This window comes from Camponotus floridanus, unplaced genomic scaffold, assembly GCF_003227725.1.
Source record: "Camponotus floridanus strain SB8 unplaced genomic scaffold, Cflo_v7.5 scaffold74, whole genome shotgun sequence".
Taxonomy (NCBI): Eukaryota; Metazoa; Arthropoda; class Insecta; order Hymenoptera; family Formicidae; genus Camponotus; species Camponotus floridanus.
The window spans coordinates 950,815-978,814 of NW_020229843.1; the positions used below are offsets into that span (position 1 = coordinate 950,815).

At 42.6% G+C, this 28,000-nt stretch overlaps 1 protein-coding gene across 11 annotated transcripts in view; it reads right to left on the reverse strand.

Annotated features, from left to right (window-relative positions):
• Positions 1–28,000, reverse strand: part of LOC105257493 (transcription factor 12) — a 113,072-nt gene that overhangs the window by 45,350 nt on the left and 39,722 nt on the right. The window contains exon 1 of one of the 11 annotated variants that reach the window (XM_011268219.3): positions 26,905–27,998. The exons of the other annotated variants lie outside the window; for them this stretch is intronic. Coding sequence (XP_011266521.1) covers positions 26,905–27,093 — 189 coding nt within the window. The 5' untranslated portion in view covers positions 27,094–27,998. Of the gene's footprint in view, positions 1–26,904; positions 27,999–28,000 lie in introns of those variants that run through there. 11 annotated transcript variants of the gene reach the window in all.

Sequence of the window (28,000 nt, forward strand, 5' to 3'; positions counted from 1 at the left end):
TATCGACTCGCTCGACCGCGATATACGCAGCGTGCACACGCTCGTGCGTCGATGGTCGCGGTGCACGCGTATAAATCCGCGTGTATGCTTATATACGTATTATACCCTCGTCTCTATCGTCTTGTACGCGCGTCGATACTAGCCGTGCTGTACCGGGACGAGCGAATCCATCTTGGAATGCCGAGCGTACGCTCGATCGACAAAGAATCATACCGCAATATCAGACCGGAATCCAGAATTCAAATCGAATTGATTTCGATGTAAGAGACGAGGAAGTTACTGTTCGAACTAACGGTCGAGTCGTTTAATGCCGCTGTGCCGCCTTAATATGTGCGCGGAGAGTCTATCTAAAGCTTTATCCGTTATTTAAGGATGTTCTCGAGTCAGCGAAGAATTGAATGTTGTCATGAGACAAACAGGTAAAAATACATTCAAATGTCAAGTATGTGACACAAATCTTTCGATAACTTTTAAATTATAAAAATACATTGTAGGTAACAATAAAAGAAAAGTAGGTAACAATGATAAATATCTAATATAATTACATAATGATAATTTATAAATTATAATAAATAATAAAAATGGAGAGTTGAAAGGAATCGCTAATAACGAATTAGATAGTTATGTGCCGAGATTGCGTCTGAAAACTAGAAATGAGAAAGGAATTGCGAAATGATTCGGCAAATTTTTCCGGTAATTGTTCCCCGCGGGAGATCGATCGACACGATTCGCCCGACTTTATTACACCGTTTCCCGCACGCGATTAAATTACGGCTATGACAGAGCCTAATTTTGTTTCAGCATGTACTAATAATTAATGCGGTCGCGACGCGGCCGTGCTAATTCTCTCTCTCTCTCTCTCTTTTTCTTTCTTTCTCTCGCTCTTGATATGCGTGCTCGTGAAACACGAAGCGAGAGATCGATGCGACGCGCGCTCTCCGTAAATAAATAAATGCTCGCCTGGGCGATTAATTAAATGATAACAAATAATAATGACGTGTGAAATTGTAGCCGCACCTGCGGCAATTGCGCAAATGTTAAGTGCGGACCGATCAATCTGGGGGGGTAACGTTGCCGACCCGAATATTCATTATATCGCTTTGAGCGTGACTCGAAGTTTTTCGGTAGTGCCGATTTTTATTCAGCATCTTTGATGAGAGGCGAGTAATATCGATCATCGCCGAATTCATCGATATTAATATTCCAACTCGGTACGACCGCAAAACGTTAATAATTAAAATCCGAAAATATTCAAATATTCCCTAGCCTAAACCGCTTAAGAGAATGACTAAGTAGATTAAAGCAAATGAAAAATTGTTTGCACCCTACTTTCACATTTATACCTATCGATTCAATAACGGATAATTTATTTTTGCGAAAACAAAAACAGCAAAATTCCCCGAAGAGATACACAACGCGGATGAAATAACTAAGGTGACGAATATATTTTTACCCGTTCGGGTATAACGCAAAATAGCTCGGGGAATTGTTCGAATTGCAAATATAACAATCGCGGTGATTTATGGCCGCGTATTTTTTCCACAAAATCGACAGAGGCTATGTAGGTAGGTATGGTAGGTAGTAGGTAGAAAAATGTAGAAAACGTAAATGTAATTGGAACGTAGAGAACGCTTTAACGCTTTGAAAAAGGCCGCCGCGAAACGACGGCATTATGATTTTAGCGTCCGGCTAACGAATGTCGATGCCGCTCGTTAATATACGAAGAGCCGCGAAACGTCGTTCGAGTATCCGTGTCCGACCACGAGAGCCACGCCGGCACCGCTATTTGCATAAACACGACACGCACACACCTGTAAATAATTTCTTTTTGACACGGCGCACTTACACACGGGCGTAGATCATCCTTGACACATTATGGATCGCGCGGTGGAGCACTCGCGCGATTTACATAGGGGGCCCTATTCCGTGAGCACCGCGTGAATTTTTTCGCAAATTAATGAGACCGCATAGGAGGCCGTAAATGGGCTTTCTAATTTTTCAGGAGACAATGGCACGCCTCTGCGGAACGAACCAACGAATGCGCGATTAGCATATAGAGTGGATAATTAATTGCGAGGGGCACAAAGGTCCCTTTTATTTTATTTATTTATCTCTTTTTATTTTATTTTCTCTCGCGTGTTTTCGATCGCTCTTACTCTTGCGCCGACCTCGTCTTCGGTAAAGCCATGTCGTATATTCAAAGCCCACGTTTAAAGCTGAAAAATATATAATTTCCCGATACACATATAACTAGATCCATCGGAGTGAATATGCAACGTTATCTCGGGGCAAGAATCAAATAACCGGATTTAGAGTTAATCGTGGAGCGCGAAGACGATGGAGGGCGAGGAGAATCATATGGGACACGCTGCGGGTGGGCTTTTCCAAGAGAAAAACAATTCGAGGTATCGACCAACGAGTGCACTCGAGCACGAGTGCACGCGCGTGCAGGGGTGCGTTTTTCGACGAGCGCGACGCGGCCAACGGTGTCGAGGGCGCTTCACTGATTTTTCAATTATACACCATCGCATCGAGTGGAGTATCATTTTTGAAACATCAACGACACTTCGCACATCGGGAAGCAACAACTGTTTCGGCGCGGTCGAGTGCCCCGTCGCGGCCTCTCTGGGATTACGCGCGTTTAATTGAAGGTAACGCGCCTATAACGCGGCTCGTTTCGAATACGGTAAATTATCCGCCTAATACACGCAAACGGGGCGGGTGGTGTCGATAGCGGCGCGAATTACACGGCGATTTTACGGCCGGCAAAACTTTTCGCGCGCCAACTTTCAATTATTAATATGATTAAACGCGCGCGCGTGTTATTTAATGTCACATTTGTTGTTTAATCATCATTACTCTCTTATCGGTCTATAATAACTCTGATTCAGACGCAAATCAGCTTTAAGCACGAATGTTTCCAAAGTTTTAATACGAAAGTTTATTTCGCAAAGTTGTAAATTCCTAGGTAGAGTTTATCGTATATTAGAATTTCTGTGATTTCTAATCGAATTAATTAAGTTGCATATGACAAAGCGTCAATTAATCTCGATATTTTCGCTCAAGGGAATCGAGGGGAAAAATGAACCACCGAGAGTAATGGTAAAACAAAAGAACCGACCGGTGGGAAAAGGAAACGAGCGAAGGGAGAGACTGGCGACAGAGATCGAAATTTTCAAAAGGCATTTTCTCGCATCGTGAATTTCCGCGGGACACAGAAACGTACTTAAACTGCCTTCTAAGGAGGGGCAATAAAACCGCGATTGGACTTTCGTCGGAGTCGTCGTTCTCGCCTTCGCGCGATATCTTACGGATAAAGATAAGGGATGCGACGCTTCGAGATATCGCCGTCCTTGTCCGTCGTTCCCCTTCAACGACGCTTCCCCGATGATACCCTCGCGACGCCACTCCCGGGAGTGAAATGCCCTGTTACTTAAATATTTAACCAAAGCCGACAAAGTTTCTCCCCGCCTCGCGAGAATATGCCGTGCCAACTTATTCTCTCGTCCTTATTTCCTCCCCCTGAGGTTATTAAGAGACCGAGGAAGAATACCTCGCGGTTGCTCCTCCCGTTCCTCCAACAATATTGTTCTTCACGAATCGTGTGTTTTTCGAATTTTCATCCGAATGAAAGAAATATTTTCCACTTTGAAATTTAAAATTGATAATTTTCAGAATCTTGACCTCTAAAGTGAATGCGACCAAGCAAAGAAATACTAATTTACTTTAAAAAAATCTACATCTCGTGTTATATATTCCTGTACAATAAATTTTATACACTTATTTATTTCCGAAATAAAAATGTCCCCTCTCTTTTCTCTGTATATATTAAAAAAAATCTTGATATCTCTAGAGAGAATAATTCTTGATAAATTTTATGATTTATTTTACAAACATTTGTTTATATAAAAATACACGAATCTAGATTTCTATTAAATTACACTATAACGTAATGCACGTGTTTGCCACGTATCGATGACAGTGTCGAAAACAAAATTACGGGCTCGCACGCGCGAGCGAAATCGCGCGCGATGCGATGGAATCCGCCCGAGGAAGCGCGCGCGGTAGCGTTTTATGGGATTTGCATGGTATTGATTTATCGTTTAACGAAAGCGGGCGATGCTTTCGCGGGCGAACGGAAGAATGGAGTGCCCGTGGATGGCACAAACGACAATAAAATATCCATTTTAACAAACATCAGACCACCGAAAAATAGCCAAAATTCAGCCGAGCGGCCCACCCTCCCGCCTCTCCCCTCTCCGCCCCTTTCCTTCCCTCCTCTTGCCTCGGCGCGGTATATATACCCGGCGGACCGATGATCAATGGCTCGCGCAGACTTTGCCGCCTCTGTGAAAAGTTACAGTCGTCCCCTATTTTATCCGTGTATCTGTGTGCGTGTCACGTCGACATGAAAGCGCGAACGCGCCGGTATTGTGTGTAGGACGAATATAACGCGCGCGGACCACGTGCGTGGGCGGTTGATTTTTCAAAGCACATAATAACAGAAAGTCAACTCCACGATGCCTCGGACCAACGGTAATGGAGCCATTCGTTGAAAACGGGGTGAAACATTATTATCGGTCAAACGCACGCCGAAATATGTAAATCGCGCGCCTCGCAATCCCGGCCGACCGGCCGTATGCGATGCATGTATCGCGGGATAGAGGCGGAGTATAATTCGAGACAACGGTTCTCCACCGCACCGATTCGCGATCGATGATAAAAATAACAATTAACGATTCTACACTATAGGCATGAATCAAATCCATTGTTACGGGCGTTAAACGATGGTATCCGAAATAGGTTCCTCGCTCGAAAAAAATATCGAGATGTATAATTTCTGTCTTTTTTCTCTTTTTGGATAATTACGTTCAAACGTTACACGCGGGAATAATGCGACATGGGGAAGGAAAATGCCGTGTTTCTTCATTCGCAAAATATGTACTATGCATATCGAGGTCGCGGAAGATAAATGCAATCTCGTGAATTTTGCGGAAGATTGAAAGTCTCGCAACGCCAGGCAGTGCAGAAATGTTATTCTTCCGCGTAATGAATACTATCGTGTGACCCGGGATTCCTTTTACGATAAGTCGATAAGAACGATTCTTATCGCGGATCGTAGTAATGAACAGGCGTGCATTCGGTGTAAACGAGAGTGGTAATGCGATGCGAGGGATGATAAGAAGATAATGACGATGATCACGACAGCGCGGAACCGACACTTTGTTCACGACGCGCCGCGATAATAATAATAATCACAATTAGACTCGGCCCGCGATGAAAGTGACTTTACTGCTATGCAAGAATCACGGCCGGGACGAAAAAGCGATTTCAATCGCGTATCGTCGAATGGGAACGGGGGATCGAACGATCGATCGCGCGCCTGTCGACATAGGCGTAAACGACGGGAAAAATTTGCGTTAAAATTCGAAGCTCATAATTATTTCTCAAAGAGAGCAATAATAACGCACGATAAATCGCAGGGTCGCCAATATTTCGGCGCGATGCTCTCGACGTTTTTTGCGCGGTGCGGTATGGAACGCATACTCGCCCGCGAGCGATAGGATTTTTGATATCGTCTCTTTTTCGCCGATTTTTGTGCCATTTTTCTTTTTTCCTTTTTTTTTTAACCATCGTACGCGCGCGCTCGAGGGTGGAAACTGCGGCGAAAAATTGTTATTCGCGCGGACGGTTATTATCCCGACGCGCTTTTGCGAGGGGAGTTGAGAACTGTTCTTGTGCGGTCCGCAGGACGCAAAAATGATGTTTGCACCGATATGAGAATTACGAGCGAGTTTCGCGGAACGAATGATCGCGTCGTTTATTGGGCACTTTGGCCTGACCTGACCCGCGTCTGCTTTATATTTTCGCGATACTCCGCTTTAATTTTCCATGCCTCCGGTGTGAATAACAATTACGTAATAATTTCGCGAGTGCTGCACACGTACGCCGACGAGCCGATCGTGTCGAAATTTTCGTTCCGCCGACTTGAATGAATTTTTCAACTACGGAAGAACTCTCGATAAAATCGCACAGCGAAAGGCTATCTTAAAAATTGATTGCGCCACCTTGTAAGCCGCTCGATCGCCTTAGTTGTCGCGATCGATCGCTTGTCCTGTCACCGAAATTTTTCCAATTTTTCTCGTTCGCTCGGATACGCAACGAAGAAACGCGGAGCGAAAAAGGAGAGAAGAAAGAAACTGGAAACGTGACGAGAATACGGATTTAGCAGCACCGTTGCCGGCTTCTTCCGCGTCAATCAAAGCAACGAAAAATGCGATAAGCATGCAGACAACATGACGCTCCTCGGTGACCCGTGACTATCGGCCGCTTTTATTAAAATAAACGGCGGGCAGCTTTTATCTTGTTGCACCCCGAGGTTATCTCGTTCTCTCTCCTTTTCCCGTTCTCAGTTCAATCTTTTATTGCGGTCCTAGATCCACCGATCAAGGAGATAGACAAAGTATAGAGCGAAGCGGAGAGAAACTAAGCGGACCGTCGAGAGAAATGACGGCGCGCGTTTCTTGGAAGCGACGATGCCGCTCGAGTTACCGCGCCGCTAATTACGGCCTTATGTCCGTTCGCGCCTATCTTATACCGTTAAGCCACTCGATAACACAGTTCCCCGAGCTCTGAGATTTTTTCCGCGATAAGCGATGCATTAAGCCGGCCGATATCTGCCTATTCGAGGCGCGTTTCGGCTCGAGTAAAGTAGTTCAACTACTCGATTGAAATCGAAATCGAATGTTCGAATGCTTTAAATGGGATAAAGACACTTTGAGATCGTCCCATAATGAATCGTATGATGATATATAATTCAACTACAATTCTGTTTTCGGATACACGCGAGATTTCCCCTGCTCGGGATTAATTTCAATTCGACGGCGCGTGGGACATTCTTTATTTCAATCTGATGCAAAAGCTATCCTTCGTGGCGCAATCTAATCCCGTCTTACGTAAATACTCGATTCGGATCGAAATAAATATCGCCGGATTCTTTTCCACCCTGCTAGAAATCTCTCTCGTTTCTGGACGCGCAGCCGTGACTGTCCTTCTTTCATTCGGCACATAATCCTTCTTAAGACGTTCTTCCTACAGCCCCTCGTCGAGATTAACCCAAGGTGATCCGGAGGTTTTCGTTCGATATAAACGGCGTCTGCCTGACCAACTCGCTCGTATAATTGGTTGTCAGTCAAGTAGTCAGTGCCAACCCCCTCGGGGCAGACCCGACCGATTCTCCTTGGCATTGTCGTCCGTTCGTACGTACCAATCCCCGAGGAACACTGGGTATATAGACACCAAACTGAAATCCTGATAGGATTCTACATACGACCGGGGAAAGGATTCTCTTATCGATTTCGAAATGTCGGAAAAACGATATTTTAAGCACGACGGACCGATCCGGTTAAGATAAAAAAAACATGTATGCTCGTTTGCAAAAGTGAATAAATGTTCAAACATCAATCTAAATCAATCGTATACAGCGAAATCGTTCAAGACATGTTTTAAGAAATTATTTCGTTAATATAAAATCTTGTGGAAAAATCAATATACGCCAAAGTGTTTTTCCTTTTTATTAACGTTATTTCGTCTAATGATTTATGCGTCCAAAAGATGAGAAAACAATGCTGGAAGCTTCCAATCGCGGAAAAAGATCTCGACCTCGACAAATTGGAAAATTTTTTCCGCGTAAACCCGAGGGAAAAGCGAAAGCGCGGGGAAAACGCGCGGTCGAAAAAAAGATGCGCAAGACGAAGAGAGAAATTACCACAATCATCTCGAGTTAATGGCTTTTGGCACGAAGTAGACTCGGCGAAGCACCCTTGACCCGTCTAACGTGCGATAAATAATTCATCGGCCGATTCCGCCCGAAGTGCTCACGGAGACCGGTGCTCCAGCAGTAAGGTAAGGTATCGGTGGTCGCGGATAAAATAATTGGAGCCTAATTAAGTGGCCTACTGAATAATCCCCGCATCCGCTTGCGCGAATCGGTCTCCCTTATTCGAGTGAAAGGATACAGAACATAATGCGCGAAATGTGCAAATTAATTTTTAACAATGACGCGTCGAGTGACAGTTTGTCGTTACTTATTTACGTAATGTATCCCGCGCGAACCGAATTGAAAATTAAATAACCGTTCGCTCATAATAGATACGATATCAGCCCGATTAATTTACGCGAGAATTATTCATCTACATTTTATGTAATTGCAATAACAATTTGAAATCGAAATCGAAAATTGAGGTAAACCGATTGTCTTATCGTAAATAAAGAATATAAGATACGAAAAAAGTCTGCTTTGAAATCAAGATATCGAAATTAACATTGTAAGGTATAAATAATAAGCAGGAAATTTGACTCTTCTATTTATCTTTCGTCCACTTCAACTTTTAATCATCGACGATATCTTAATATGAGCAAAGCATTAGATTAAAGTATACTTCGCGTATCTTGCATGCCTCGTACATCTCACGTGTATTCACCTCCTCTTTTCTCTGTGCGCGATACAGATATCATCGGATTGAGTCGATTACGAGACCGACGAACGGATGCCACGTGACCACCGAAGGCAAGTTCATTTCCTGGTGCATTAAGGCTAACAGTTAACGCGATTGAGCATATGTACGTGCATACGGTGCGTACGTCGAGTCCGGCGGCGTCGTGTAATGCGAGTAATTAATAATTGCTGCTACGCATCAAAGCTTGTCATTAATCTCCCTAGCTATGGTCGGCGATGCGCAAAACGTTTTGATCGTTTGATATCAAACCGAGCGATTTCACGGTATAAATCGCAGGCAGATGCGAACTGCGCTGATTACGCTGAAAAGGCCGTCTCTGCAAAGCCAATAACATGCGTCTAATCAAAATCTCATTCGAAATTTCGACGTGTATACTCTCCAGATAACGTCCAGAAAGCACGCAACCTTGTGTATCCTCGATTGTTTGTCGGTCAAAATCGTGTCCATTTCGAAAATTAGTCCACAAATGAATCGACATTTTTAAGATAACATAAATTTTGAAACGACATAAATATCCATCCTTCATTACACTCGAAATTTCGTGATCCTTCGGAGCAACCTGTTTTCTCTGCTAGACTTTCTCCCAATGACATTTTCAACGCTTCTAACAAATCCTTCGGGCGCGCATTGTTCAATTTGCCGCATTCGATACGCAACATAAGGCAACAAGCTAGCCTCGTTGTTGGATACGAGGTGAACAGAGCAGTGCGTTTCGCGATGCGATTCCGCAATCCTCCCGTTCTCACAATTTGCATTTCGCTAAACTGGACGCGGAAAATGTCATTTCTGCTGGGGCTAAACCCTTCCTGTCCCTCTCTCTCTCTCTCTCTTTTTCTCTATTTTTTGTCAGTTATTAATCGTTCCGCGCAATAGTGGCCTAAACTGGATAGACCTCGCAGTGCACGTGTGCGACATTTTCACCGACGTTTCCGCGGCAATCTTGCGCGGGCGTTTCAAAGGAGCCGACATTTTCCCTAAACGGCAAACTCTTGTTTTACTATTAGGGAAACACGAGAGAAAGTATTTTTTGCCCTTCTTCTTCTTTCTATTTTTTTATATAAATATAATTTATTAATTTTTATGAATATAATTATTTAATTTATCAAATTCTAACTGCTTAAAGATCTATATAACTTTATTTTTAATAGCTTTTAAATTTTTTATGAACAAATATTTGTCCAAGTAATAATAACTAATAACTTTTCTTCTTAGTTTATTTTTTTAAATTATGTTAAGTGCATTTATGTTATGTTAAGTGTATTTATTAATTATGTTAAGTGTATTTTTCATATTTCATAAAAAAGGCTTTAACAATGTAAAATCTATCTACTCCCTCTGCTCTTCATTTTAATTTATTTCATCGCTACGTTCCCGATGAAGTATGTTTTTTTTTCGTTTCTCATGCCAAGTTGTGTCCGACACGGACTCGGACATCATGTCGAAGTCACCATCCGATGCAGTAATCTCGAACGTCGTCGACACGAGCAATCTCGCGCGCTAATAAATCACGGTTCGTTATTACTCGCGACGTAACGCGGTATGCTTGCGCGATATGAGAACTCGCCAGGTCGATGGTATCGCTAGTTTCTACCTCACTTTTATAGCCCGGCCGACAAGGGGGCAACGCGCGCCATTGTCACGGCGAGCGGGACAATTCGCTACGCATAGAGTTAAGCCGCGGCGATGTCCTTTAATGGCTCGCTCTTGTATGCATCGATTTCTCAAACTGCACAACGTGATCGCCCTGTACGCGCGGGCCCGCACGGGTTTCCTCGACGCTTGTTTCGCAAGCGGCCACGTGGTCGGGCGACCATCCACGGAGCACGAAAATGACTTTTCGTACAGCTGCGGATTCCAGAGAGCGAGGAGCAGAGAGAGAGAAAAAGAGAGAAAACGCCGCGAGCGGACGGACCAAAAGTGCAGCAGCCGCTGCAACACCGATGCATAGACGCGTGCGCGGATATTATGCGCTCTCTCCCCCCGCGATGGACGATCGGTCTAATGCCAGCAATTTGCGGCTATTGCTGTTATTTAACGGTAACACCTTGAGCCGCGCGATGCCACACGGAATTGGAGACGGGAAACGCTTAGAGAGAAAAGAACGTCGTAACTGCGAGAGAATTGACATTTCTATTACATTTAAACATAAATTACGTCGTTATTAATTTAAAAAAAGTCAATCCACCGTGTCCATTAATAACTGATGGGGTATTTGTCACTTATGATTCTTTTTAAATAATTAAACAAAATACAATCGATATATCTCTAATATGTGATGTTAAGTGTTCAAAATTATCAAGTTTCCGTCACTTTGGAGTTTTATAATATCAAGTTATTGATTATATTGTAGTAATAATGATAATTACAATTTCCTCTCATATTCTAAAGTATAATTGCTTGTTCCAATACATGCATTAATTAAATGAATATTAATTTTAAATGATATTATTTCCTAAAATTTTGATTTCTTTTCACATCTAGTCTTTCTAATATTAAATTAAGATTGAATAATTTAATTTTGTAAACAAAGCGAGAGATATTAATACTCAAAGTGACAAAGAGCAGCAATTTACTCGTTGCCGTTACATGTCAATGTCCGAAGCAGATACGCGTTTATAATAAAATCTTAGCTGATAGATCTACGCCGATGGATCTTTATATTTTTCACACACGAGCGGATATTTCGCGAGGGTGGATTTATTCCGATGGACAATGCCTCTTGGCAGGTTATATCCCGCAGGATAGGACGCAGGTAATTGAGGACGCCGAAGGTTGAGCACCCCCCGGCCAAGGGGAGACCGCCGATTGGTCGACGGTGCCACGCACCTGGCGGACAGCTGCTACGGAGACGACGTATGCGCATGCGTAAGCGCCGTTAGCACGCATATATGCGTGAATGCACACGCACATGCGCACCGTCATCGTTTCACGTCGCTGTCGCGTGTACACACGCGCACGGGTATACATGTGCGTGCGTTGCTGCGTGCAGAAACGCGTACGAGTAAGCAAATACCCTGTTCTCCCCGTCAATGTTAATATAAATACGAGCAATCGCAAGCATGCGAGTAAATAACGTGCTTAGAATTGTAGCCGATAACAGCGGAAATCAAACTACGTTCGAATGCAAAGCATCGATATTAAATTTGAGAATTTACCACACAGTTTAATACAATGTTATGTGAAACGAAAACTTATAAATTGAATCGCAATCGTTTAAGGATGTATTGGACGGACCGTCTGTCTCAAAAGTTCCAATAATCCAAAGTATCAAAAAATTAAAGTTGAGCAGAATACGAATTCTAATTGATCAAAATTTTTTAAAAATCACGAAATCATACTTCAAAGTATGCTTTAATATAAATAGGTCTTAATTACAAATAAGATTATGCAGTGTTGCTACGTTTTCATCATCAATATTGCGTCAAACCGATAATCACAGTTATTTTTTAATAATAATTTCAAAACGAGCAAGTAAATCGTTTTAAAACTTTGTGGAGACATTTTTACATGTATGAAGAATACAATATATTATGAAAATGAAATTTTTATCATTGTTTTTTTTATAGTTTGTGAATAATTTATTACCTGTCTCTTGAACGTTAACATAAGATCCTATGTTAAAATCGCAAAATTCAAAAATTAATAACTTTTAAAGGAGCAGTAAAAAAATTTGAAATAATTCATGACGATTTAGAATGTTATTAAGAATGTTAAATTAAAAATTCACGGCGATCTCATTGATTGTAATATATCTCCAATACATCCTTAATAATATATAGCTTAAAGCGATATTACTTTTATATATGCGACGTTATTTTCTATGTCATAATCTGGCTTAAAAATTCAGACGATTTTCTCAATGATATTAAGTCGAAATCTTCTTATCCGAAAGTCCTCAAAAGGATTTCACTACTGGAATTTGCCTAGTGAATGGGAAAATTGAGAAATCTAGCTCTGGGTGGCACATCTGGACAAATCCCAGTTAGCGGATGATTTTTCGAAACAGGTAGAGGTAGAGAATAAAGGCAATGCCGCATTTTGGCGTGGAAACAATAGTCACGAGGAGGGGTAGAATAGTTGCGGGTGATTCGTTCATTCGTTCACACATTCGCGCGACGACACTATCCCAGCAGGTCCTTCCACCTAGGACTATGGGCTTTAAAAATACGTGCGACCGGTTTTCGACCAGCTGGTAACTCCATTGTTTTACGCACGAGAGGTATATAACATGATTGTGCCTCGCAGACAAGGGTAGTATGATTAGGATTCCTCCGAAACCCGGATCAATAACCTGTCGACTTTTTGCAGGACAATGAAAATTACGATCTGCAAAGAGTACGTTGCTCTCGTATTAAATTTCACGTCTGTTTCAAAATGTTAAGATACGAAGAATCGAAAATGATAGCGTTAATTCGAATTTTGAATTTCTTATGAAACATGAAATTAACATCCATAATTATGAGAAGACAAAAATATTTTATTACGCAATAAATTCCAAAATTAAAGACAAATGATGGCATTCTACTATCGAGTAACGCTTACACAATTTCATCGTCAATAGTTGAAGACAAGCTCGAATTAGAGACGCACCTGTGTAAAGAAAGCAACGCAAGCAAGTCTGGAATGTTCGAATATATAATGTTTTTCCTATTACGATCATATCGCGCTTATCTTAACACGATGCAAACGAAAGAAAGCGCGAAAATCGTCGAAAAAGTTAGACCTCAAATAAGGTAATCGCGATATCTATCATGCTTCTTGTTTATAAAATTATCACTGTTTTTTTTTTCGAATTATATTAATATGTTTGACTCGAAATACTGATTCTATTATACTTGAGAATAATCTATTATTGATTCTATTATATTTGAAAGTAATCTAAATTTCTGAAAATTTTATTTTTCGTTCGTTATACATTCTGCTTCAGTCGTCAGACTCCTCTTCTGTGTGCGATCGGTAAACAATATATCATCTAAATAATGCTCGCAAAAAGAAATGTACAGCATCGCGACGTAAAGTCATTCCGGTCTAGACTATGTATATCTGAGATCCGAAAGTGAAGAGTTTTTCCCGAGAGCGATGGAGAATCACATTTTTTTTCCAACTGCTTTTTTCAACTGTAATTTTCTTCGTCGGAGAGGCACTCAGAGTCCTCTCATCCAAGGAAGGATAGGACGTATTATAAGGATGCGATGGGAGAGAAGCTATCTTCAAAAAAAAAAGAGAAAAAAAAGAGGAGGAAAAATAAATAGGAAAAGAAATGCTCGTGATGGAAGAAGAGAAAGAGAGAGAGACGAAACATTCCGACGCGACACGCTCAGGAAATGACCCGGTCATGGGCGCAACGCGCGACCATAATTCTGACCAACGAAACCATAATTCCCTGGGACCGTGCGGAAAGAACGAGAAGGCCCTCTCCCCTCGCATCCATCTATATCCTCCGTTGCCAGCGGCCCGGAACTCGGGGACTGTGTCTCGTAATTTCGGATCGAATTTCAGGAGCCGGTCACGCGGCTCGAATTAAAATCCATGTCTCCGGGGAAATAAGAACGCGTGAGAAGAAGAGGCTGAGTATCGATTGGTCCAAGGGACACGTCTCGACGTCGTGAGATCTCCTGCAGAATCCCACTTCGAATACGTTCGTATTCTTTTGTCGAACCAAATCGATATGCTAAAGTTTCTCGAAGCTTATCAATCGTCGAAATGCGCCAAATTTATTATATATAAAATATATAATTATTATACATTTTCCCATCATTTTTTTATCTTATTATTGTATTATTATTTAGTTACGGAATGTAATCCTTTTCGAGCTACGGCAAGCTTTTGTAGCAACCTCGGAAAGAGCAGCTCGCGAAGGTGAAGAATCGCAATCTCGTCGGAAGCGTCTATAGTTCGCGATACGCAAACGGTATTTATAGCAAAAGTCAATAATTTCGTAGTAAAGAATCGGCGAGGACGACCTATCGTTCACGGAGCGACGGCAGCTTTACTTCTTCGCTACCCGGTATATCGCGAGATTGACCTCGCGAAATCGAACGGGCCTAGTCTTCGCGGAGAATCGCTCCATCTATCGATGACAATTATCGCTCGAGCGATGCGGAACGATGCAATTTCGCGAAATTACTCCTCGAGCGAGCGATTGTCTATAAGGTAATCCCAAACCGATCGATCGGGTTTGCCTGCGAGCGACGTACACGTGGCTGTCTATTCTTGATGCATTACCACGTACAATGTATATCTCGTTCCTTCCTCCGCGAGGCAATCGCGGATACCGTTTTATATAGCCAAGTCGCGTAATTCGCGAAAATTTATCTTATCGCGTATTAGAATGAGCGGCCATTCGTGAATCGGCTGATCTCTCGATATCTTTGGTCGCATTTTTATCACTCGAAAACAAAAATTTGCATCGATGTGCTCATGATAAACGATAAAACTTCGGGAAGTTATTGATTTGATTTTTGTAGCTTGATTTGAAATCTGAGGAATCTAAAGTCTTTCCAATGAATGAGATAAAACCAGGTGTTATTTTTGACGATTGCTATCAAATTCGCCTAATATATCTTGTACATCTTTTACTGTAATGTATGTATTATTATAACATAATCCATGACATCTGTTTCAATTATATCTAATGACAAAAGTCACCGACGAAATGATTGTTAGGGTTAAAGATCATTTGTTCGCGGCTATTTAATATGATTATGTGTTCAAAAATCGTCGCTAAGTGAAACGACAGTCGTAAACGCGCTTCGTCCTCCCTCAAAGATAAAACTTAATTTGTCTATTTCCCCAGTCTATTTCAGTCGCGCGTATACAATCGCGAAAAGTTTCGTTGAACGTACGACGCCAGCAACAACAGCAAGAGCCGCATAGAAAGGTAAACTCGGATTTGTTCGAAAATCACCGGGAAATAATCTAAGGGCCAGGTACGATAGTAGGCACGATCAACCGCGTGATCTCCGCGGAAATCGAAACTGGCTCGGGCGCTTCTATTCCGGGCCCCCGAAGCAGTCCGTGAAATATAACTCGTACCACACAACCCCCGTCGTTTATTTCATCCAAAGATAATTGGATTTGGATGCCACAAGCGAATTACAAATTACAACAATAAACGGCTGAAATATTTATCTAAAAATTCAATTGTTTGCGAACATTTTCGTGTAAATCGAGAAAATTAGATTTCCTTCATCTCAAAATTGCGAGCTTTTAAAAACTTGAGGTTTGATGAAACAAGTGTCTTATCCTGCGCGAACGTCACTTTAAAGGTACAAATTGTATCGCTAATTATCGCAGTATAATCATAACATAATCGTGAACAATAATAATGACGAGAGATTCGAAGGGAGGTACGAAGATTGGTATAGGAGATGGAGACAGGCACGGCAGCAGGCACGATCTATCGCGAGATCAGTATGGAAATCGGAACTGGCTCGAGCCAACCTAATCTAAGCTTTATCCGAGAGAGAAAGAGAGAGACAGAGAGAGAGAGAGAGAGAGAGAGAGAGAGAGAGAGAGAGAGAGAGAGAGAGAGAACTTTACCCTCTCCGGGACGCCTAACCTAGCTTACATGTTCACGTTATGGAGCTCCGGTATACACTGGACACGCATACCGACGCACACGCACGCACACACACACACACACACACACACGTTTCTACCCTGTGGCCGTCCGCCTGCATGTGCATGTCTGCTGGCGCGTTTTGCACGATTATGCGAGAGCTACCCGCTATGCAGATCGATCCCTCGGGTCGAAGGTGAAGTCCGTTTCGGTGGCAAGAATGCCCGCGTGTGGACGCGACCGACGCGATGCATGTATAGATCACGAGGACATGTGTGTGAGTGTATGTGTGTGTGAGTGTATGTGTGTGCGCGCATATGAATCGGCACATTGTGTATTCTACCGCGTATACGTACGGAATGTGCGCTTCACGACAGAGAGAGAGAGAGAGAGAGAGAGAGAGAGAGAGAGAGAGAGAGAGAGAGAGAGAGAGAGAGAGAGAAGAGGAGGGAGGGAGGGAGGGAGAGAGAGAGAAACTTTAGAGCAACGATTGAAACGTTTATTAATGCGAGAGACGCTTCCGCATAATTCTGCATAACTTAGAGATTCGACTGAGGATTTTCAGTCGGTTGTCTTGAAAATGTGCAACGTGCGGTGAAGATTAATCGACTAATATAGCATTACATTTTGCAACACGTTCATGTCACTCTACGCTACAATTCGCGATATACTTCGATACTCTCGGTCGATACGGTTGCTGATTAAGGCTTTATATCATCGTGATTGATGCGAATGTCATTTTCTTATCACGTATAATAGCTGGAGATATGGATTTCCAGGGAATTTAAAGAGCTCCGAAGAGAGAAAATTTAGCGCAATAATATGTGAAAAAAATGCAAGATACGCGAGAATAACAGACTGATCGCGTCAAGATCGATTCAGATGCGACTAAAATCGCATCTGGAACAATGCGAGCCCGACCTAGACACGCAAAGGGCGAAGAACCTTTGCTTTGTGACTTTCAGACGAAACCACTCGTCATCCTTTAAGAGCCTGGCGGTCGCTGATTAAGGCTCCTGTTCTCGCGAGAAGGAGGACCGACGGTAAAAAGAGGAAGTGAAAGAGAGATAGGGAGGGAGAGAGAAAGATGGAGAGGAAGAGAGAAAGAGATTAGGCTACGTCCATGAAAGTTTACGGTGCTTGGGCACCCGTAAACGCCATATGGCCCGAAAGTCGCCATGTTTCCATCGTTTTCTTTCGCCCCGAAGCGGACTGAGGTCCCTACGCGTCTTTATTTTTTTTTTTTTTTTTTTTCACGGTAGCTGCCCCTCGTCGCTTCGCTACTCTTGCTAGCTCCACTCGAGCTCTCGATCCGGCTGATTTCTGTTCGAGTCTTAGAAAACTTCGATATTATATTTTCACTCGCTCTCTCTTAAATCCGATTATGTCGATACAATAATAATATACATCTAGATTTTCCTTTTCTAAAATTCAATCCGAGTTTCAGCAGTTAAACAAATAGATAAATCTTAATCAAACAAACGTACCCGAGGCTGCTTATTTTTTCGAAGCATAATAAAAAAATAATTAAGAATCCAATTTACATAATCAGGTGTGATGGAGATTACGAGAAAAATTGAAAGAGCGTAAAATTAAAAATTTCACGGTACCGAGTCGCTATACCAGAGGCAATAAAGAGAACCGCGCGATACAAAGGAGAAACGTAAGACATAAATCTCTCACCGGCGAAACGCGCTCTCGGTACCGATCGCCGCACGATGAGGAGAGAAGAACTGTTAACTCACCTGAAACAGAAAGAGAATAGGTCCGTTATTAGAAGACATATCTTATGTGCGACCCGAGGAGCGGGTAATTACGACGGAGTACGGTTCATGCGTGTATATAATTCCTCTGTTCGTCGCGCTGGCCGGCGCAGACAGAGTACACGGAAACCTCTAAGTACAATAGACAGTCGTCGAACTATCGGACTATCGAACAGATTATCCCGTCGTGTCGTCACGGGCGACGCCCACTCGCACGACATTACGAGAGAGAGGCACACATCGATGGTCCACGCGACATCGCTCGGCTAAAACGTTAATCGCGATGCCTAATTCCGTCGCATTAGTCGTTCGGCTACGGCTGTTAAACGGCCTTACGTTTACCCCACCCGGCCCCTCTATGACTGTGTTAATAAATTCTCCATGCCGTGTTATTGGCGCACGCGGATCGTGCAAACCGCCGCGTGATATGTATCAATACTGATACGTCGTGCAATTAGCGTGACTATAATTTAACGTGCTGTTGCGAATGGTGATTAAAATTTGCGCACGAGTGTCGCGTCTAGGTTTGATTGTGGAATCGTAAAAAAAATCTTCGCCGGTATTTTAGAATTCACTCGCGTCGAGATAATTTACTTGTATATAAAATATATGTACATGTAAAATTACATATATAATTAATGATTTTAATTGTATATATAATAGCTAGTTTTGCAAAAATGAAAAAGAAGCTCTTAAGGCTGCTTTGTATGTACAATCTCAGCAAAAAGTAGCTGAAAATCAATATTGACGAATATATCCACTTTTCGTGTATTTTAAGTATGAGAAATTGCGTGAATATTAAATACAATTTGATCTTAGCTACAGTGCAGAGATGTATTTTTTAATATTTATTGCGTTTTTACTGAAATATTCTGAATTTTGTTAATCGAAATGATTAACTTTTGGAGAATTTCGCCTTGTGACAGATACATGGCTAACTTGATTGAATTATATATAAAATATCTTTTTAACCAGTTAGTACTTGTATAATATTATTTGACCAAATATTTTCTCTTCGTTCTCTGTATCTAAACTACACTGTTGCAAATTTTAAACAAATTCTGAATATTATTTCCACGTGTTTTTGTCATTTGAATCGACGTGGTTATACGTTTCCCATAAGAACACATGTAAATTCGGTGCAAATTAAAATCCTTATAACTTATGAACGCTTTAGTGAATCGATTTAAAAATTGTACCGAAGATACTAAATATATGTAAGGATATTCTGTACAATTTTCATTAAATTCTCAATAATATGAAAATAGGTACAAAACATCCTTAATCGGCTATTTGATATTCGCGACGCTCTGCTTCCTAGAAAATTCCGATTATTTCGCGATCCGAGCGATAATAACGCGTCGCAAGTCCCGTCATCATCAACGTCATCATCATCAACGCGAACAACGCTCTCGGCCGGAGAATCGGAGAGGGCGAGTGTGCGCGAGAGAGGGAAGATCGCGGGGATACGAAGGGTGTATATGTTTCGAAACACATCCAGCTGGCGCCTCTCGGCGCTATAGCGGGCGTTATAAGCCCGCTACCAAATCAAGCGTGTGTGACACACTAATAATCGGACGTATATACGGTGTCCATACAGTACTCGCAGGTACAGACATACACGCACACACACGCGCGCGCGTACACACCGTGGATCAGCATACGCCAGGCTCATATGTGCCCTTGCCTATATTGCGCCAGAGGATACACGGAAATGCGTATACATGTGTGCACGCGGGTGTATACGTATGTGCATGTATTTGCATACGCGCGCTTGTGCTTTTCCGAGCGTTCACGTATACACGCGCGTCTCGAGAACACACGCGAATGTTCAGGGGATGATTGTTGGAAGATAATCGGAATATCTGGCGCCGCGAGTAGTTACTTCCTTATGGCGGCGTTTTCAGCCATCGCTTTGGCGTACTACTGCCGTCCTACTTTGCCGGTATATTGTGTATATTATAAATGTGTACGGCAATACGAAAGAGAGAGACTCGGCGAAGTAAAGTTTCGGCATCAAGTATTTATCCCATAATGTACGGCCGATGCATGTAGTTCGCGCCCATTGAAAATCGACTCGAGATGTAGCAAAAATAGCGAAAGAACCTTTAAATTTATATTTAAATCTGGAAAACTGGATTCCAAGATTAAATCTAAGCAACTGACAAATACATATACGCGTAAATCTGATTGAAATTTGGCTAAAAAGATAATCTCAGATTTCGAAAAAAAGAAAGAAGAAATCAATTTGATCGAAATGCTCGACTGTGAGTGCACGAGAGCGCGAATCGAGTACTAGAATACTCGATAAGTGCAACGCAGAATAGAGTCGCAGTCATAACTGCCCGGGGTATTAATTTATGATTATGCGTTCCACGCATTTATAGCGCGAGCCGACCGAAAATATACATCAAACGGGAGCGCTCGCGAACGATCGTCGGTCTCGAAAACTCGAGAGAGAAAATCCCGACCGTCTCCGCTTCTCATTTTTCGACCTTTCCATCCCGCCAACGTTAATCGTCATAATCGCACGGAGCGCGCGCGGCTTCATTAGGATCGTTTGGGCCCGCGCGTACACAAACACGCGTGCATATGCGTATATATGCTTACGCGTATTCAGGTACCATGTACATACATGTACGCAGGGGTATGCAACGTATGTAACGGTAGACAGATACGCTGCGAATGTATGCTCGCGCGCGCAAGTGTGAACACACGCATACACGCACACATCCGCACACGTAAGTAAACACACGACGGAGAAACGCATATGTACGCGCGCTCGTATACAGAATACGCGTGTCCCGGAGGCGACGTATCCGTGCAAACAGAGCCGGGGGGATAATGGTTACCAGCAATGGATATATCGGCGAACGTGTGTTAGGGTCCTAGGATACCGCTATTAGTACGGCTCTAGGCCGCGTCTAATTATACCTCGCGCGCGCCGCCTCGCGCGGATATGTTTGTAGCCGCGTATCTATCGTATATGTTTACGCGAGGAGTGTACATGTGTGTATATTGTGCGCAAATTGTGGAGAACGGAGCGAGAGAGATGGCGAGAGAACGGGGGAATACCGTATACGCGTTCTCAACGCGGTCGTGCGTACGTGTGTATACGCGCCTTGTGTGTGTGTGTAGCGCGTGCGCGTGCGCGTGCGTAGCTTGTAGCTACAAGCGCGATCATATGGGTTACACATACGTGTCGGAGTACTAATGCTAATCCCAACCATAGATTACGAGACGGGCGGGGACGATCGACCGGAACTGCCGCCGTCATGGAATTTCCGCGACTCCTAGTTTCTAGCTTTCCTCCATCGTCGCCTTGGGTGACGTAAGTATCGCGGATTTGACCCTTTCACTGTATTCGAGCCTCGGAGAAATATATACCGTGAAAGAATATAATTGAGAGAGAAGAGCGTGAAAAGTGATAGCGCTATAATTTATTGTATCTCGCGTGTATCAATTATCATAATTTTATTTCGAATCGATGCTTCTCTCTCTCTCTCTCTCTCTCTCTCTCTCTCTCAGCGGGTATGCGAAATAAATAATTCAGCGATAATGAAAATTCCTTCTCTGACGCCTATGATGCAAATTTCACCCAGATGATACACGCAATCAAACTTTATTTCATTAAAAGAATCATTGTAATATAATTGGTGAAAATTGTTTAGTGTGGTATTAGAAATTTTAATGTATATTTCGGAAAAATCTCTTTTTCTACCTATAACCGACTCGTGTCGACAATTCGGTAAAAGCACGGTAACGAACTCGTTGCGATAATAAAGTGGCACTTGTCGACCAATTCGAACGATAGGGGAAAGAAAAAACAATCAACTTCGAAGACCGAAGCCAGGTCGCCGTCCCATTTATATCAATTCTATTCATTGCCGCTTTTAACCTAGCACACACACTCGCGTGCTCAGTGGTTCTCATAGCCAATATTTTTCTACAGAACGACGAATTACATAACGTTTCTTTCAATTTGTCAAAATAAAGAGCGTAAACTCTATCAATCAAAGAAAAAAAATTATTTACATTTCAATTTATTTAAAATTTATTTAAAATCCATTTAAATTTATCGAAAATATGTCACGCTTAATATTGTACATTATCGATATTATTTTGTGCTACTTTACAAGAATGTTTGAGAGAGAATTTCAAATATAACACTTATATACGTTGATGCGGTGCCACGTTTCACTCGGAGTAAATTTGGTCGCCGGCAGCGCGCAACCGTGGGAAGGCAGGTGAAACGGGGCGATGTAACGGGCCTATCGGTTTCATTGATTCGTTTTTTTTTTCTTCTCGAGGCAATTACACCGACCTCCAAGGCGAGCGCGCGCGCGTTACTTCTCTGACGATCTGCCGCGCGTGGATCGCTCGTAAAATGTTGAACGCGCCACGATGATTTCGTCGACGCCTGCGGCTTTCACGATTGCGCGATGATCTCGTCGATCCAGCTTGCACGCGCGCACGATTCCCTCAAATTTTCGTCTTTAATCGAAGCCAGCGCGTTGCTGGACCACCGCGATTACCGGCCACTTTCGCTTTTCTTTCCGTTCATCTCCCGCGTCATTTCGCTCCTTCGACATGAACGTCCACCTTCCGAGAAGTCTGCGTGTCCATAATCATCTCGCGTATCTTTTAATTTGAAAATCGAACGAGTATGTAAGGAGCAAGGATATGCGATAAATGTACAAGTGTGCAATTTCCAAATTGTCACTTGGCTGTGGTGAGATGAAAGAATTGAAATTGAGTTCATTAATCCTTGATAGGATTATGTAAAAACGGGGGCAGTTATGACAAGCCATTTATTATGCACCGAGGTAGATGTATGTTATTTTTCTTACTTCTATCTTTCTCTGTGTATCCGGCTGAAACGAGCTTTATAGAGAAACGCGCCATCGTGGCGAAGCACGTAATATGAATCTTCATTAATAACGTCGAAATGGCAGGTCTCGACCGTCTCGTAAAATGACCGGATAAATGCAAACGTCTGTTACATGTATTTACTTATTAGTCGAGGTATACGCGCACACATACGAATTACGCTTTCTTAAATTTTTTCTGTTAAAAAAAAAATGCGAAAAAAATTGACAAGAAATAACGCGCATAATTGCGTCTATTTGTGTAGCCATTCTAAGCAGCGAGATTCAATTTGGACTTCATATCGTTGCAGCTTAATCTATCAAAGCGATTCAAGTCGCGCGACAGCTCGAGCGACTTAATTTTCGCTCGGGATTGCTCGACCCGCGCATTGTAATACCCCAAAATGGACGCGGCGAGCTAATTAAGTCGGACGTAAAGAAAGATAACGTTTCATAATGAAGGTGGATTTTTTGCCTATTTTTCGAGAGCGCCGCCGTCTCCCCTCTCGTCGTCCCGACGCTGCGCCGGGGAAGATTTTACGCCCGACAAGCTCTCGGGGGAGAAAAAAAAGATCGTCCGAGTATACCAGAGAGAGCAGCGAGTTTAAAACGTTGCAAGTGCCGTACCGGATATGAGAGACGCGGAGGTGGGGAAAAGGAGAGAAAGAGAGGGAAGGAGAGGGGAAAGCGCGCGCGGACCGGAAATGGCCGCCCTTAACCCGGCGCGATCAAAAACTGGTTTCGCCAGACACACGAAAGCGCCGCCGAGAGATGAGGGAAGCCGAAAAAAAGGAAAAAAGAAAAAAAAAGAGCGAGAAAGAGAGAGAGAGAGAGAACACTTCCACCACCGTTCTTCTTCCTACCGCTCTCTAGTCGGTAAATAACGGATAATTTCGCTCTCAAATAAATCGAGGGAGGCAAAAGTTTCGGCGTTAAAAAACGTTTAAGCCGCTGCAATATTTTAAGGGAGCCGCGCGGGAAAACTTTAATGCAGTTAATCCGGAGTGACTTCCACAAAATACGGCCCTGGGAATTCTCGTCGTGGCGTACCGCGTAGTATTACCTCGCACGAACAACAACGCGGTTCCGACGATCAAAACAGTCGCCGAAAATAAGCGACAAATGTTAAATTTATCAACAGACGTGATATTTTGTTGAAAAAATTGAAATGATGATCGATAACGATCTAATTTTTACTATATTTAAATACTTGAGGCTAAGTAATAAAGATGACATATTTTATTCATATTTTAATTCTCGCAATTCGTATTAAAACATGTAAAGTTTCATTATTGTAGAGATAATCAGGTATTATTATTTTTTGATTATGTGACAATCTTTTCATCGAAATGTATGTCATATTTAAATTTGATATTTTGTAACGTAATTGTACAGTCAATTTCTTCGATTAGCTATTATTGTTGCGGTATTTTCTTAGAAATGGCAAGCGAATTGAAATTGATGACAAAGATACTGAAATAATGGATCGACAGCTGTCGAATACAGCATAAATACATCTATTCGATCTCACTTGTCTCGTAACGTTTTGTATCATTAAATACCTCTTTTATTCAGCATAACGCAATAAGCATAATTATAATACCTTTGTACCGTTAGCATTAGTAAGACGTTCGATTGAGACTGTCTTAAAAACCGAATGAAAAAGAGTTGCCAAATTGAGAATAAATAATTACAGATCGCGCCATTTTATCTAATGTTAATGTAATGGGACGAAATAAGGAATTAAATTAATTGATTTCCATTGAGAGAATTATCGGGATCGAATAAATTACGTTATATCTGATGTTTGTACATCAATACGTAAAAATATTTAAAACATTAAAGATAACATTAAATATTTGAGAGAATAATCCGATTTAATGAGAAAATCCTGGAGACAGATTAAATTTGCAGTCCAAGTCCAAAAGGAGAACCGCTGCGAACAGTCCATAAGCCAGAGAGGATCTAGCGGCTGTGTAGACTGTACTGAAATAATGTACAGTGCCGTACAAAACGGCAAGTCGACGAGGGGGAGAAGAAGGAGAGGGGGGGGAGAGATCGAGAGGACGAGGGGACTCTCCGTCTCCCTTCCTCACGTCGCCCTCCACCGCTCTCGTATCCCTCTCCCGTCGTCGGGGTAACAATGGTGTGCAAAGGAGATTAACAAACAGAATAAGCTAACGCATAATCGCATTATTTCTAGCTAAGCCGCATTTAAATTAGATAGAAATTCCATTTAACGAAACAATGCGGGGATGATGAGTCACTTTGCCGTATATACGCGACGACTCGCAATGTCGGAATAGACATTGTCCCTTGACTGCGGCAGCAATCCCAGCATTCCCGGAGCGATGCTCTTGCTCGCTCGCTCGCTCGCTCGCACGAATTTCTGATTCCGCGAAATTCTTACAAGCCGGTCGTTCTTATCACGCGCGGTCCGGAAACTGCACGAGTCTCGTCGGATATGATTTGCCAAGCGCCGTATATTTCGACGATCATATTTTATCCTTTTCGGAAAGCCCACGATGAGCAAAAGAATATGTATATATGTTATATTTCTTCCATTTATATATATATATATATATATATATATAAATTATATAAAAAATTATATAAATTACATAAATTATATAATATATAGAATTAATATATATAATTTATATTTATATAATAAATATTATAATTATATATTTATATATAATAAATTAATATATATAATTATAATATAATACATAATTTATGTTTGTTATTTTTTACGAGATACCATCGCCATTACTATTAAATTAATATAGACAGTATGTAACCGGATTATAATGTGTGAAACTAAAGCAATATTAGTCAAATAGTGCGACAAGAAAAGATATATAACTATATCAGCAGGATGTAGGATTCATCTATCTCTAGAGCACAGAATGATATCGCTTGTTCTAGTTTCGAGGAAACGTGATGTTCGTACACAAGCAAACACATGCACACGCACAGCGTTTGTCTTCCGACCTATCGATTTTGGAAAAATACCCCACAACAATATGTAATAAATCGACTCACGTCGATTGCCCTCTGACATTTAAGGATCTCGTATTAGATAACGCAGCTTCTAAACTCATCAAGCCGTCGTTTATTCAAATCAGCTTGAAAGTTAGCGCGCACCATCAATTTCAATCGACATATGTATTCGCGAAAGCGGTTCGCGAATTCGGCCAATTTCGCGGAAAGGTCGCCGTTTAAATCCAACGTGTTTTACAGAGAACCGTTGCGCCGGGTCGTAAAAATTTGTAGAGCACCCTATATAATCGAGGAAGGGTGCCCGACACAAAAAGAGCGAGCCAACGACGACGAGCCCGCCCACGTGAGGGCGGCCATATTCGTGACGTAATTCTGACGTCACCATGCCGATAACGTGCTCCGCACACTTCGTCGGATGCATAGAGAAAATCGTAAAACGTGTGCAGCCTCCCTCCCTCCCTCCAATCCGCCTCCCGTCGCCATCTCCCTTCTGTATTCGCGATTGACGCGCAATCCGCTTTAGGGGAAAGCGCTTTTCTCGCGCGAGACGAAAATTCTCGGATATTTAGATTTTTCGCGGAAAGAAACTCTTCTATTCGCTTCTTTTCCTTTCAAAAAAATTTCTCGATATATGTATATTTGCCCTGTATTCCTCGTTACATGCGTTACACTTTTGAGAAATATCGCTCAGATTAAATTATATTGAACGCGAACACAATCACAGATTTTGACAAGTCAGAAATATTAGATTTGAATTATTATTAAATCGAGTCAGGCTCAATTATAATCATCTATCGCGAAACTATGTTGAAATCAAAAGAAAACAATAATAGCTAATCCATTAATTATGATAAAAATGCAACTTTGTTACGCAGCGAAATTAAATTATTAATTGTCAGATTAATGAGAGTATAATTTATATTCGCGCCTTTTTTCATACATCAAAATGTGACAGAAATAAAATCGAAGAGGGGAGAAAACTCCGAAATATAGCAAACATAATTTACATTTTTGCACACATATTTAAAATATTTCAATCTAAAAAAATCTCACATTAAGAAAGAACAAATTATTTCAATCTGAAAAAAAATTCAGAAAAAAGCTCAGTTAAATGGAGAAGACTCTACTCTCCCCTCTTCCTCGTGATCGGATCAATGAATGATAGAGAGCACCCCTCGATCTCTTACCTGAGGACCGCCGCCCACAATCGACTGGTAAGCCGATTGAAAAACGCTGCCCAACTGCGTGAGGCCCTCGTCCTCCATCTGGAACATTATGTCCGCCCCCGGCGAGCCGTTGTTGTTGAGATTATTATTGTTACCCATCAGCTTCTCCGTGCTACCGACGTCAGAGCGAAGTATCGTGTTGGACTGCATACTCACGGTGGACACGACGGGAACGACACGTGCGAGATTGCGGGGGATCCGCGGCGAATGTTCGGGCGCGCGCGCGCGCGCGCACGCGGGTGTGCGATCGATATGTATATCAATATATCTCGGTGTCAGATTTTAGCGACATTGGCGTCTCGCGGCAGACAATCCTGCGTCGCTCTCATCATCGTGGAGAAAAATCTCACTAGCAGGAGCACAAAGGCGATCGTCCCGCGACGATCGACGATAAAATGATTGAGGAACGATGCGCGTCGTCACGTGACGAGTGTCCACTTTGCGGAATCCGCGACGCAAGAACGATCGAAAAGTGCGTAACGTCGCGTCGTACCCGTCAAGTCGAACATACCACGCACTTGTCACGGCGTCCGATATATACACCGAGAGAGAAGAAGGACGAAAGGGATATCTTAATAATGTTGCGGACCGAGATCTTGGTCCTTTTCGCGACGACGCGAAAATCCTCCTCGCACGGCGAATCACGAACGTGTCATATCGTGCTCTCGTTGTTCCGGGAGACACACAGAAATGTCACCGATAAATAATACTCGCATCAGGATGCACACGCGCGCGATAGCCGCCGCTGCTCCGCTGGCTGCATGGCGTCAAGGACCGTTTTCGAGGTTAGAACGCGAGAGAGAAAGAGAGAGAGAGAAAGATAGGGAGAGAGCTCCTCGTCCGTTCGGCGGCAGTCGGCGCGTCCTATCACGCGCACTGCATTTTTTTCGATCCACGAGCGAATACACGCCGAACGATCGCGAAAGCGGAGAGTGCGCGATCGCGTTCACTGTTATCTGCAGATTTACCGGTCGTTTGCGAGCGAAGGAGGCTCGACGGAGTCGGGAACGGACGCGAGAAAACGTTCCCCTCACGGCATACGCGACGAGACTGACGC